This window comes from Danio aesculapii, chromosome 2 (genome assembly GCF_903798145.1).
Source record: "Danio aesculapii chromosome 2, fDanAes4.1, whole genome shotgun sequence".
NCBI lineage: Eukaryota > Metazoa > Chordata > Actinopteri > Cypriniformes > Danionidae > Danio > Danio aesculapii.
Window position 1 is genome coordinate 6,333,058 of NC_079436.1, and position 14,346 is coordinate 6,347,403.

General features: G+C 38.3%; 1 protein-coding gene across 1 annotated transcript in view; it reads left to right on the forward strand.

Moving 5' to 3' along the window:
- Positions 1–14,346, forward strand: part of st6galnac3 (ST6 (alpha-N-acetyl-neuraminyl-2,3-beta-galactosyl-1,3)-N-acetylgalactosaminide alpha-2,6-sialyltransferase 3) — an 85,746-nt gene that overhangs the window by 3,663 nt on the left and 67,737 nt on the right. Inside the window, exon 2 of the mRNA XM_056464708.1 lies at positions 6,896–7,090. Within this exon, the coding sequence (XP_056320683.1) occupies positions 6,896–7,090 (195 nt within the window). The remainder of the gene's footprint in view (positions 1–6,895; positions 7,091–14,346) is intronic.

A 14,346-nucleotide genomic window follows, 5' to 3' on the forward strand; every position in this document is an offset into this window, starting at 1 on the left:
ATGTGCATGTATGGTGTATAGACTGTCATATTGGGGTGATATAAGCACACCCAGTGCTTTTATTTCAATTTAACAACATAAAAAACAGTGGACCAATTGGAGCAGTTTTCAAACCGACCGCAACTTTACGTAGGAGAGCGGTCCCCCCACCCACCAATATTGATTGACAGGCGCGTCATCATATCCTCAGTTTGTTGATTCACGTCCGCCATTTTCAGCGTGAGTAGAAGCGATATCACTAAAGGAACACCCTAGCTCTATTCTTAGATGCAAGGCTCATTGGGCTCAACACAAGATCAATATCCTCCACATTATCGCTCTAATCGGAATTATTGGTTGTATCTTTAGGTAGGTTTGCAAACATGTGTACTTCTCATCGAGTCTACCTTATACTTCAGCCGTTTGCATTTCTCGCGATCCCAGAAGCTCCCTGTGATCTTAACTAGCATGCGTTTTAGAATTCTAAACATCGGTTTCTATCAGGGTACACTCAAGTCGATGGCTGGGCGCCGCGGACCGCTGCAGAAACCTATGTTTAGAATTCAAAAATGCGTGGCGCGACGATTCGGGACACTTCATGTTTCTGCCACGCTACAGAGAGTGTCTGGTGTGCCGTGTCGCGGCTTCGAGCAGCGCATCCGGTGCCTCAGTCAAAGTTAATTCAGAGTGTGTTGTTATTAGTTTCTGTGTACAAGCTCGGCACTTGAAACTAGCACACAGTTGGCTGTAAAACTGTACAAAGACACAAATGATTTTGTGCTCTCTGCTTGGTCTGTGTCCGAGTCGTACATGTACGACTGATTACTGAACTTCTCACTCCTCCTCCTTCTCGCAGTCTGACCCATAAATCAGTAAACTGTGGACACGCCCCCAACATGACACTTTTTTACACATTATAATAAAAAAATCTGAATTGTGTTTTAAACTGAACCTAAACTGGCACACTCTGAAGAACCATAATATTAATATTAAATCATAAAAAAGAGGTAAACTATGTGCTCTTTAATCAGTTTACCTGATTACAAGCCCACATATCTCCCACCTTTTTTTTAAATATGTTGCAAGAGCCAAAATTGGAATACGTGTTCATTTAGAAAAATAAAAAATAAAAAAATCATGAGGAACACATTAAATGATCTTTGTTGTACAGTCTGCAATGATAAGTCAAAATAAATTTTGAAGTCACTACTTGCTTTTTATTTGCGCTTTATATCCATACTGTCCCAACTTTTTCTGATTTGGGGCTGTTCATCCCAATAACACAACATAAATGTGACACCATTTCTTAGATAATGATGTAATCTTCCAGCACCCTGTGCAATGCGGTCTTTTAGTCTGAGATTTAAATGGTCATTTTTTGATATCAGCTCATCGTGTTTGATGTCTTCCTGTGAAGTGCAAACCCAAACACGCTCTCTGAGATGTTTGATGTGCCAGATTTGAGCCCTACTGACTCAGATTTGCTGACAGCCGCTCTATTATTCCAGTCATGACTGCAGACTAGATGGCTAATTTCAAGCCATCAAACTACATCAAAGAACGCAGAAATTTACACCTTAGCAGTGAAAGAGCAGTGGAATTGCTTTTTTTCATGTCTCAGTAATGTGTTACACTGCTGTACACAGACGTTGCTTGAGGCATGATGCAAAGATAATCACTTGAACTTTACGTAATATTAGTCCAAAGATGCAGTCAACTGATGTTCCGTGAATTTTGAGAACAGAAACCCAGTCAATCCACAGGATCTGAAGTTTTGATCTGCGCGAGGGTGAATGATTTCTTTATGTGTGCATTGCAGGCTTATTTGAAATTGTTGTCTCAGCCTGCATTTTTTCCAAATTGTTACGAGGATGAGACGTAACCTTAAGTGAGATTTTCCGCTGCTGGATAAAAAAAAAAAAAAACGGAAATGTGAAACAATAGTAATAAATTCAATAGGAAACAATGAATATAAGAATTTAAAATGTAAATTAATTAGTAACCAAATCAAAAGGAAAACAGGAGTGATGCTAAAACAAATAAATAGATAAAACTAAACAATCTAACTAAATCCCAACCCGCTAAGTGAAGTTTCATAAACTAATTTCGAGAGGAGCACGTGATATGATTGAGCACGTCTGGCCACTCATCTGTAATCAGTAATAATCCAATCAGAGTGATCCTAGTCTACTATAAATGGATCATTTTCTCCCTACTGTTTCTATCTTCGTTTGGAAGAATCCCCCCTGCCACCCCATCTCCTCCTTTTCCTCCCTTTTCTAAAGGGGGAGCTCTCGAGACCTACCTGATCTCGGATCTCCTGATATGCTTATCGACCGGGCGGGAGCCCTGGGCTCAAATATCTCCGAGCTCAGGGTTCTCTCGCGGGACAGCATGCCAAACCTGCTTTATACGCCAAGCATATCTAAGTGGGAACTCTTGAAACTAATTAACCAAAGGAAAATGTCGAAATCAAAAACGTAATCTTCACATATCCGACGCTTAAACTAAACTACACAAACTACCTAAAATAAAACTGCAGAGGTAAGAACTACTCTGTAAACTAACTAACAACAAGAACACTACTCTAATGCTGCGTTCACACCAGACCAGTTTAAGCATCGGAGACATGAAGATTACGTTTTTGATTTCGAAATTTTCCTTTGCTCAATTAGTTTAGTGAGTTGGAATTTTGTTCGATTGTTTTGTTTTATTTATTTATTTGTTTTAGCAACACTCCTGTTATTCTTTTGTTTTGGTTACTAATTAATTTACATTCTCAATTCGTATAATCACTGTTTCTTATTATTGTTCAAACATTAATACTATTGTTTCACATTTCCATTTGTTTTTTTTTATTCAGCAGCAAAAAAATCTCACTTTAAGTTACATCTCATCCCCGTAACAACTAAATATGTAACAATTTTGAAAAACTGTTGGCTAAGTCCACTAGATTGGAGAGATTCACCTGTTAAGTGTGTCAAATGTGCGGAAGCGGATAAAGCATTAAGAGTGAGTGGCTTACATGTTAAGTCAATGCAAAGATGCGAAAAGACATCTTGTGGTGTGATTGGCTTGAATGAAGCAGCGCGAGTTGAGCGTTTGGCACATTTGACGCACTTAACAGCTGAATCTCTCCAATCTAGTGGACTTAGCCAACAGTTTTTTGGACCTAGACCTAGACCAGCAATTCACTGATCTAAACACTTCCCTAAACCCAACCAATAGTTTTCAAAAGCAAACATAAGAGAAGAGTGCACTTCAACCATGTAGTTTTTCCTTGATTTTACAATGCTCTTATCTCTTTTCTGGAACCATGCTTCACCAGACTTAACTCTCTGCATCACAAGTACAACACCATACAAAGTGAACTACCGTGAAAGAATAGCTTCAATTGCATTCAATTACAAGTTGTTTATGGTATTTATTTGGTGTTTCTTGTTGATAATATGTAATAATATAATATCCTATCCTGTTTTTTCAGTTAAATTGTTAGATTGCGTATGTCTTAGGCATTGGGCGGTTGGACAACAAACAAAAATAGTGAGAACGACGTGTCTGTTAGGTTGTAATAACTTCTAAAACTCATTTCCAAAACTTTCTGAATGAAACGCCTACTTTACTATATCCGTTCAGATTGAAGTAGAAAAAACAAGCCACGCCCACTCTTTTTTCATGTAATATTCTGTTTTTCTAGGAACTGCGTCAAATACGGAAAAAAAAAAGAAATGTTGCAGCTTCCGGTTTATGTGGACTTTAATATAGCCATGATCACCTTTATCTTACTTTACAGCTCTGCAGAATCAATAAAAAACAACTCCAAGTCATCAGAATACAGCAAAATCAGTGAGAGTGCCATGGGCTGGCTTTGGCTCGGGAAAGAGTAGGGCTACAAGTTCTGGCTCCAGGGTGACTTTCATCCACAGAGTGAGTGTCCTTAACGGGCAAAGGCTTTGGCACTGATCTCATAGCTGCTCAGTCTGTAAATCTGCAGGAGGCTTTACTGTGGGATCTGAATTTGGCTGGTGGGGTAAAAGGCTGTTTGGGCTTGGACTTTGGCTCTGTGGTGGGGTCACAACTGGACGGATGCTCTTTTGAGATCAGAGCTTTCATATGTAAATAAATTATTTTGGGTTCTTGAATTTGATTAGCTGAAAGCCATGCAATATTCTAGTTCAGTGGTCCCCAACCCTCTTGGTTCAATTGGTACCGGGCTGCACAGGAAACCATTAATTATTTCAGTTTTATTTATTATCTGAGCCTGAACGATCTTTTATTTTGAAAAAAAAATTATTTGGAAAAACCAGTTACATCTCAGTCACTTGACTGCCAAAATGTAACCCACAACCTAACAAATTAAGTAAGAAACAAAAGCCTTTGAAAAGTTTCTTTGGGAAAGGGAAAAGGCTCAGTGAAGGACTCACGAACTACCAAGGGATAGATCCGCTACTTATTTGTCAACAAATCAGTTGAATCCAGCATGCCTGTGTGAGAAAAAGACCAACTGCTGACTGTGCACATATTGCACATTCCAGGTGAACCCAGTTGAAAACTGCTAAACTTTTCAGCATGCTGACCAATCAGCTTCATACTTTCTATGAAATATACATATTTCAGTAGACTAATTATCTCAGACAAGAACAAACACCCAAACACTGCAGTTAAAACAGAGTTGCAGCAATGTTTTGTTAGCTTGTCTTCTTTTGAGAAAATTGGTGATGGTTGCCTAGCAGTCTATGTAGATTCCCTCCCAAATTGTCGAGCATTGACCTGTCTGTGGTGATAAAAAGGTTGGGGACCACTGTTTTAGTGTATCAGCAAATACCCTCTTCACATTTGTTTCACTATGCTTTCAGCATTCCTTTCAATAAGTGTCATGGTGGTGGACTAAACTTAGTATATAGTTCAGGCAGGTTCACTTTGGAAGTTCAGTTGAGTTTATTGACAGGCTGTCTTTGGTGATATGGTTTTTATTGACCAGCAGGCCTTTCAGAGATGGACTTGTAATATTTTATAGTGTTTGCTTACTCTAAGTGAAGTTTCACAAACTAATTTCGAGAGGAGCACGTGATATGATTGACTACAGCTGATCCTCATTGCTAATCATTAGCTAGCCTATCAGATCATTCTAAAACTACTATAAATATCCTGCCTAAACTTCATTCCTTATCTTCGTTTTTGGAAACCCCCCCATCCTTCCCTTTTCCCTACTCCTCTTTCATAATCGGGCAACACGGTGGCTCAGTGGTTAGCACTGCTGCCTCGCAGTAAGAAGGCCACAGGTTCAAGTTCTAATTGAGCCAGTCGGCACTCCCTGCGTGGAGTTTGCATGTTCTCCCTGTGTTTGCGTGGGTTTTCTCCGGGTCCTCCGGTTTCCTCCCACAGTCTAAAAACATGTACATAAGTGAATCGTAATACAGTCACAAGCACTTAACGCATACATAGAAAAAGGGGGCACTCGAGAAACACCTGATCTCGTATCCCTCCTAATGCTCATTGACCAGGCGGGAACCTCGGGCTCATCTATCTCCGAGCTCAGGGTTCTCTCCCGGGACAGCATACCAAACCTGCTATCATAGTCGAGCATTATCTAAGTGCGAACTCTTGAATGGCAATATATCATACTACCCTAACGTTACGAACAAAGTCATTTTTACAGTTTTTTGGGTGCACAAAAGTGTTCATCTAAAATTTTATGTAATTTAAAATATCTTAATTTGTGTTCAGAAAGAAACCAGGGTCAAGAATTGTGACATAATTTTCATTTTTTGGATGAACTAACCCCTTAAAGATGAGTGTAACAGATAACAAGGAACATAAGTACTGTAATATCTTGAAAAAACAAACAAGCAAACAAACAAAAAAAACAGAGACACAGTTTTATACTGTTGTTCTTTATATGGTTGTCAAATGTACTGTCTCCAGTACCAATTCATACTGAAATTGTAAAAATTTCAATAATTTCCCACTAAAATTTGACTGCTGATGAGCAGGGGATCAAACACCACTGAATGTCCATTATATTTATGTTATATGAATAACAGATATGCCTGTGATTAGCTCCAGTGATCACAATCCTCTGTGAAGAGCATGAAGCAATAATTATTGTAGTCCATCACAGTCATATCTGTTGAGTGTGAGAATGAAACAATGGCCAATCAGCAATGCTCAAAATACTAGCGGGAAATGGTTGTTTTGTTTAATTTTCAGTACCAATTGGTACAGACATTGATACTGTTTGTTACTCTTTATGCCGTAGCTGTTTATGTTATTAATTTAACTTGGTTATTAAAGCATTGTAATTACTGTGTGCTATATATTGTTAATATTCCTATGTTTTTAGTGGATTGACAGTTTACATTACATTGTTCTGGTAATCTTAGACTCTCAGTCAAGTTCCTTCTTGCGTAATATATACTCTGTATATTCTTATTGTGTTTTCTTTAGCATTTTATTACTAAAAAACATCTGTAATCAACCACAGATTCATATCTCATGTTGACTGTTTTAACAGACGAATTAACCTTTTTTATTGCAATATGTAGAGATTTGTGATGTGTTAATGATGACACAATAGTGGTCGTTGCACTATTGTGTCATGCTGACAGAAGGAAGTTTGACATAAATAGTTGATTTTCTCCGAATTTTTTAATATTTATCAGTTTAAATTTAAAGCAATGGGCAGCAGTGCAGTGTGTGAGGTCCCTTTCATTGCTGCTTGCAGCTTTAATGTGTATTACTTTGCAAAAATAGAAAACTGTCTGAAAATACATAAATAAAAAGAGCTAATATAATAATTTTGGTTGATTATTTGAAGTTCCTTTGAAGGTTGGCACCACTTTATTAAAGAGAAAAATATTTCATTTGTATAATTTCAATGATGCCATGTTTTTTGTTCTTCTTTCTCTCCTTACAGAAGAAGTCAGTGATAGTGACCAGTCTGATTGTGGTGGTGTCTCTGTTTTTGGTGGTGATTAACTGTTCGGAGAAACCCTACTTCCTACTGCAGCCTGTATTTGGCCAAAGCTTCAGCAGAAATTGGATGTTCTCTCGTCCACCACACAAAGCCTTCAAACCTCACCACGGCTACCTCAGCGTTCCCAACCAGGAGGTGAGAGCACTTCAAATATTCAGCTTTTGTTTAACAATTCTCAGGAGCATTACATTTTTAAGGCTGAAGGGGAAATTGTAATTTCTTTTCTTTTTGGTGAAGGTTCACTAGCTCTGTTTCCATCCAAAGATGCAAATTAAATTTATGTGCAAAACTGTAATATCGCATAAGAGAGGTGTGAACATTTCCATACAGCCTGATTAACTGGCGCCAAATATCAAAAGTAAAAACAGAATTTACTGCGGAAGGAGAAGCTGCATGAATCTTTTCTTTACTTAATAAATGACTTGTGCCTCAGAAGACAATGCTGAGCCGCAATGAACGTGTTTGAAGCTGTGAAACGTGGAGCACAGACGCTCTTGACAGTTCTGGAGTTAATTAATAATACAATAACACTAATACTGAAACAGTTAATGTGCTTTAGAATGACCAAGACAACATTTCAGATGGTTTACAATGTGCTCAGCCTGCTGGTTTATCCATTCACACACATTTTTATCATAACATGATGTCTTATAATAAAACCACAAGACTTTTTTTTAATGCGCATACTAGAATTTGTTCGGTAAAAGTGTTTTCATTATAGTTTATGCGCATCATTTCTTATCGAATTAAAAGTTTGTCCTACTCAGTTATGTGCATATGTTTATGCACATTTTCAAAAGTGATGCGCATCTTTCCATCGACCGTTTTTTCATGTGCCTATGTAAAATGTGCATAAAAATATGTGCATGGAAACATAGCTTCTGCTGCATTATGTTGCTGATGCCTCTCAGCATGACCAGTGTCTGAAGTACATATAGAAACATGGCCAATCCTAATGGCAGATGCCAGTTGACAATAGCTGTTTGGTTTGCCCATTCACAAACATTTTTATGACCACATGATCTCTCATAACAGAATCACATCACTTTAATGCACATACTGGAATTTGTTTGGTAAAAGTGTTTCCATCTAAATGTATGCACATTTTTCTTATCGAATTAAAAGTTTATCCTGCTCAGTAATGCGCATACATTTTTTTTATGGCCATTTTCGAATTTGATGCGCATCTTGACGTTTCCAACAACCAATTTTTATGTGCATATCCAAAATGCGCATAAAAATAGGTGGATGGAAATATAGCTACTGCTGCATTATGTTACTGATGCCTCTCAGCATGACCAGTGTCTGAAGTACATGCAGAAACATGGCCAATCCTAATGGCAGATGCCAGTTAACAATAGCTATGCTTCCATTCAAATATGCGAATTAAATTTATGTGCAAAACAGGAGTATTGCACAAAAGACGTGCGAATAAAGCAGCGTTTCCATCGAATCAGTCAGAGAGAACAAAATCACTAATTCCTGATTAACTGGCGCCTAATATCACAAGTAAAAATGGATTTCCATTGTGGATTATGCACATCTTTTCTCATCGAATAAAAAGTTTATCCTACTTAGCTATGCGTATCTTGGCGTTTCCATCAATCGTTTTTATGCGCAGATCCATAATGTGCATAAAAATAGGTGGATGGAAACATAGCTAATGTCACATGGTCAACAACTGCAGCTTTCGACTGAAGAAAAACAAATAATCTGGATTTTGGAATTTCTGTTGAGAGTGGGGCTGGTGTTTAGAAAGTCAAGGATGCAATTGTTGGCTTTCAGGACCCCTAAGTATACCCTAAGACTTCACGCCCATTACCAGAGATGAGTTCCTTGAGACTGTGGGTGCATCACAATCAGCTCCCTTGTTCAGCAGTCAGGGCACTGATGAGGGAGTTAGGCATTTTAAGTGCTGTCTCAATGATAAAATTCTTCCAGTGCACTTAAAGGACCGCACCTTGAAATGTCTCACAACCCACTGTTAAATTCAGGGAGAATTGATGCTCACTATGTTCACTTATGAGCATTCTGAGGCGTGAATTACGAACCATGTGAATCAAATAACCAAACATAACACTAAACGAGATTGTTTTTAAAGAGAAACTGTTATCTATTTATATTTAACCGTAAATGAACACCATATGAATGATAAATGGTTGAAATATTGCTGGTATATGAAATGGTCAAATTAATTGTCTATAATGTAAAATTATCAGTTATGTTGCTATTCATACATTCCACTTTGATGTCTTACATTCAGGACGCTCTCATTTCACTCAGTGACCCAGTGTGTAGTGATCCAAGCTCATTACTGCTCTTAACAGTGCTCGAATTCCACTCATTTCGAATGTTATCTCTCGTTTGAATGAGCATTATCATTGGTTCTCAGCTGATAGATATGGGCCAGTAGGGGCCTTCCGTGCCTACTAGTAGTTAGCTGCGGCCGGAAGTCAACGAGAATTAATTATATTATTTATTAAATTTCCCATTACTTGTATTTTATTAACGTCTACCTCTACCCCAACCCTAAACCCAACCGTCACAGTAATGCAAAAACAGATCTGGATCCGAAGTCTTCTCCCATAGTATAGCTGATTAACCATGTGGATGGACGATAACAGCCTTCTGAGCCTACAAGTAGGCGCAGAAGGCCCCAACTGGCCCTCATCTATCAACTGATAACAACTGATAATGCTCATTCAATCGAGTGATAACATTCGAATAGGCTGGGAATTCAAGTGCACAACCTACTGATCCATGACCTAGGGAGCTAGGGAGCTGTCTGAGACTATATCTTCTCAACACCAGTGTGGAAAGCAGTTTGTGCAGTACTATGCTAATGGGAATTTTGCTTTCTCATCATCCTTCCTTCCAGTACTCCTGGAGTAACAATATATAGATATCTAGTTGTTGATCTCAAGCTTATTCATTTAAAGAGGGATACTAGTGCTGGAGCCCATGTATTAAGTGTAAATTTTATGTAAGTGGGCAACACGGTCGCGCAGTGGGTAGCACGATCGCCTCATAGCAAGAATGTCACTGGTTCGAGCCCCAGCTGGGTCAGTTGGCATTTCTGTGTGGAGTTTGCATGTTCTCCCCGTGTTTGTGTGGGATTTCTCCGGGTGCTCCGGTTTCCCCCACAGTCCAAAGACATGCGGTATAGGTGAATTGAATAAGCTAAATTGGCCACAGTGTATGTGTGAATGCAAGAGTGTATGGGTGTTTCCCACTGTTGGGTTGCAGCTGGAAGGGCATCCGCTGTGTAAAACAAATGCTGGATAAGTTGGTGGTTCATTCCGCTGTGGCGACCCCTGTTTAATAAAGGAACTAAGCCGAAAAGAAAATGAATGTTATGTAAGTGTTATGTTAAATCCTGGAACATATCAAGCAGACAATATCTTACTGTACATTAATATATTATGTACAGAATTCAACTTAAGAGCCTGAAATTGAAACAAAACATTGCTTCACTTTGGCATGCCTTAAATTCGCCTACGAACCTTCTGCAGGACTGCAATCTGCCTGAAAAAATTTGGTTCGTTTCTGTGCATGAGCTTCAGATACCAGACATTCTGGGATGGCATCAACAATATGACACAGCTTTTCTTTCCCATTTTAGAGACTAATTAGAATGTCTCTAGTTATTTGTAGAATGACAGAAAAACTTGTTATTTTTCAGTGCTTTCACTGAAGCGCTGAAATGTGGAAACATGACCAGTAACTATTACTTAATTTTGAATAAAATTGGAGATTCTACTGGGATTTTCAGGGTTTAAAGAGAATAATCAAAAAAAGAGAAAATATCCCGTGAGTGGCAGTTTTGTGGGCACCAATGGCTTGTTGATGCCAGAGGTCAGAGGAGAACTGACAGACTGGTTTAAGCTGATAGAAAGGCAACAGTAACTCAAATAACCATACAACCGAGGTATGCAGAAGAGCTTCTCTGAATGCACAACATGTCCAACCTTGAGGCAGATGGGCTACAGCAGCAGAAGACCACACCGAGTGCCACTCCTGTCAGCTAAGAACAGGAAACTGAGGCTACAATTTGCACAGGCTCACCAAAATTGGACAATTGAAGATTGGAAAAATGTTGCCTGGTCTGATGAGTCTCGATTTCTGCTATGACATTCGGATGGTCGGGTCAAAAATTGGCGTCAACATCATGAAAGCATGGATCCATCCTGCCTTTTAACAACAATCAGGCTGCTGGTGGTGGGGGGATATTTTCTTTTCACACTTTGGGCCCAGTTGTACCACAGCCTACCTGAGTATTGTTGCTAATTATGTTTATTCCTTTATGATCACAGTGTACTCATATTCTTAAAGCTACTTAAAGCAGGATGTCTTAAAGCACGAAACATCTCAGACTGGTTTCTTGATTATGACAATGAGTTCACTGTACTCAAATGGCCTCCACAGTCACCAGAGCTCAATTCAATAGAGCGTCTATGGGATGTGGTGGAATAGGAGATTCGCATCATTGATGTACAGCCGACAAATGTGCAGCAACTGTGTGATGCTATCATGATAATATGGACCGAAATCTCAGAGAAATATTTCTAGTACCTTGTTGAATCTCTGCCACGAAGGATTAAGGCAGTTTTGAAGGCAAAAGGGGGTCCAACCCGGTACTAGTAAGGTGTACCTAATAAAGTGACCGGCAAGTGTATAAATAGTATTTTTGTGCACTTTTAGAAATATAGGTACAAAAGCTGTCACTGGGGTGTCACTTTTGTGCTATTTGCGTAATTCTGTATGTACCTTTAAGGTAACAGTGTGGACCTGTTAGGTACAAAGCTGAATATTTTGAAAACAAGCGTACTTCGCCAGTGACACCAAAAATTGGATTTAAATTCTTTTTTATAGAAATATTATTCTCAATATATTTGAATGTTTTAACAGGTTATTAGGCACCAACACCAAAAGTTGTAGATGGGGGTTAAAATACCCTTGAAGACTCCTTTACATTCTCCATTGAATAAGAGTTTTCAAATGTTAAAAACATTGTTTTTGTGTTACTGAGGCTAATGAGTTTGTTGTTAAGGCTGAAATATACTAGCATAAATATTAATGAGGTTATTAATAATAGCTTTAGCCTATTTTGCCTCAAGATGTTGTCAGGGATGTGGGGATGATGAAAGAATATGCAGCCCAAATGCCTAAGTGAAGTTTTAGCAAGTTGTTTCTGTTACATTCAAGGTCATTAGACAGTCTTTCCCACACACAGATGAGTCTTTGACTCATGATTGCCAAGTTTATGCAGTTTCAACAGCTCAAGTGATTTATTACCATAATTAGTGCAGAGAGGTTCGCTTGTTCTCCTACTTAAAATGGAACAAAGACAATTACCGAAAAAATTAAAGAGAAAAAAAGTTAATAGAATTTATTGCTCCAATCTGACATCTTAAAAGCATCTAGCTTTTTGAATATAATTTAGTGCAGTTGAAATGAGTCTGGAGGGTTAGACTTGTTTTGTTCATTGTGATTTCATCCTTCTGTATGCACAAATGCAGGGGTCATACTGTAGAAGGTCTTAAATACTAATCCCATTTTGAATTCTCTTTAACGGTTAAAAAGTGCTTTTTCAACAGTCATGCCTCATTGAAAGATCTTTTAGTTGCTAGGCAGCCTCTCTAACCTCCAAACAATTAAGCTTTAATCAATAATTAAAAGTTGTAGTTGTGATCAATCACATTGGTATGCACAAAAATAGATAATGAATTCAAAACTAATGTGTTGCACACTTTTATTTTAAAAGTACTGGCATATGAACAATAGGCTCGTTTGAGCCTCGCCTTGACTGCATTTTAGACGAGAGCAGGCGTCTGCAGTAAGAGGAGGGCTCAAAAAACACATCAGAAGTCGGACACTTCCCGAATCTCGCTGTTTTGCCACCTGGAAACGTCACCAGTGGCGGAGATCGCGTTCACGTTTTTTATTGCAGACGAATGACCCTTATGAAAAAATACTATGGTGATTTATAGTAAATATTATAGTGTTTTTGAACATGTTTTTTCAGTATTAGGTTATGTTTATAGTTATAATATGGTTCAAAAACACTATAGTATTCATATAACTTTGACGGATGAGCAAATCGTACTAAATTGTACGAATTAAATTGTACAAATTCGTACGAATTCGCCACTAAATCAAAAAGTTACGAATTGCCGTGAGATTGTGTTGAATAAACAGCCTAAGACTTTCCCCAGAATAAAAACTGTTAGACTGTAGGAAATACTGTTCAATTAAACATGACTTTTGACTTCACGTGTGTGTGTGTGTGTGTGTGTGTGTGTGTGTGTGTGTGTTACCATACAAAGATGAGGCATATTGACAAAACAGTCTAATTACCTTTGTTTGTATGCATGCATATATGTATGTATTGGATTGACTTTCATGGAGTAATTTTGCATAAAAATTACAATACAAAATTCACACAAACATACAAAGAAGTGAAAATGACAACAAACAGGACTTTAAACTAAGAGAGAAATAAAAGACAGCACATGCACATCCTAATGATTTATTAGTAACATTTAGTTATATTAGATAGGTCAGGATATGTTTTTACAAAGTTGTGTTTTGTTTTTGTTTGCGTGTAAATCTAAATAAATAAACTCATGTAATGCTTTTTTTAAATTATCAACGAAAATACAAAAAAGGTATTTAATAAAGCCAGGTATAAACCTTAGTAAAAACAAGAAAGAGAATAAAGTGTAGTTTGTCAGTCTCATCCAATGAGCATTAAGCCGTGTCATCAGCCAGTCGTTTCCCATCATGCTTTTGGTGAGCGCAGTCTTTGGAGAGCAACTGCTGCCGACTGCTCAATCCAAGGTACCCGCCTAGCCGTCGCGTGAGTTTTTTGGCGCACGTCAGCGTGACATCAGAGCGAGGTGAAGGTAACTCTGACACATTTCTAACCGGCATGCATCTTGCGGTGATCACCGGTGATCAGTTCCGCGCAGATTTTGGTCATCTCAAACGAGCCTATCAAGAGCTTTTACAGCTGCATTCCCTTTACATGTTAAAAGTGTATCAAAAGATTAATGTAATCCGATTAATATGAAACCAAAGCTGTTTGCCACTGCCAGGGCATTGATCATGATGTCAGTAGTAGTGTGATGTCACGCTAAAATGTCATTTGAAACACCCTTCAAACTGAAATCATGGTGGAATACCTTGTGTGTCCACTTCGCAGTACACTTCCACTCAAAATTGAACAAAAATCAGAGGTGATAAGAGAAACATCTACAATTTGCAGCATGGCAGGGCACAAGGACTGTAATTAAGAAACTGTGATTTAGGTGTTTCTTCAGACTCTGTGTACTCGGTGATAAAGAAATTCATCTTTGCAGTGGTTACAGATAACTTTGGTTTTATTAAAT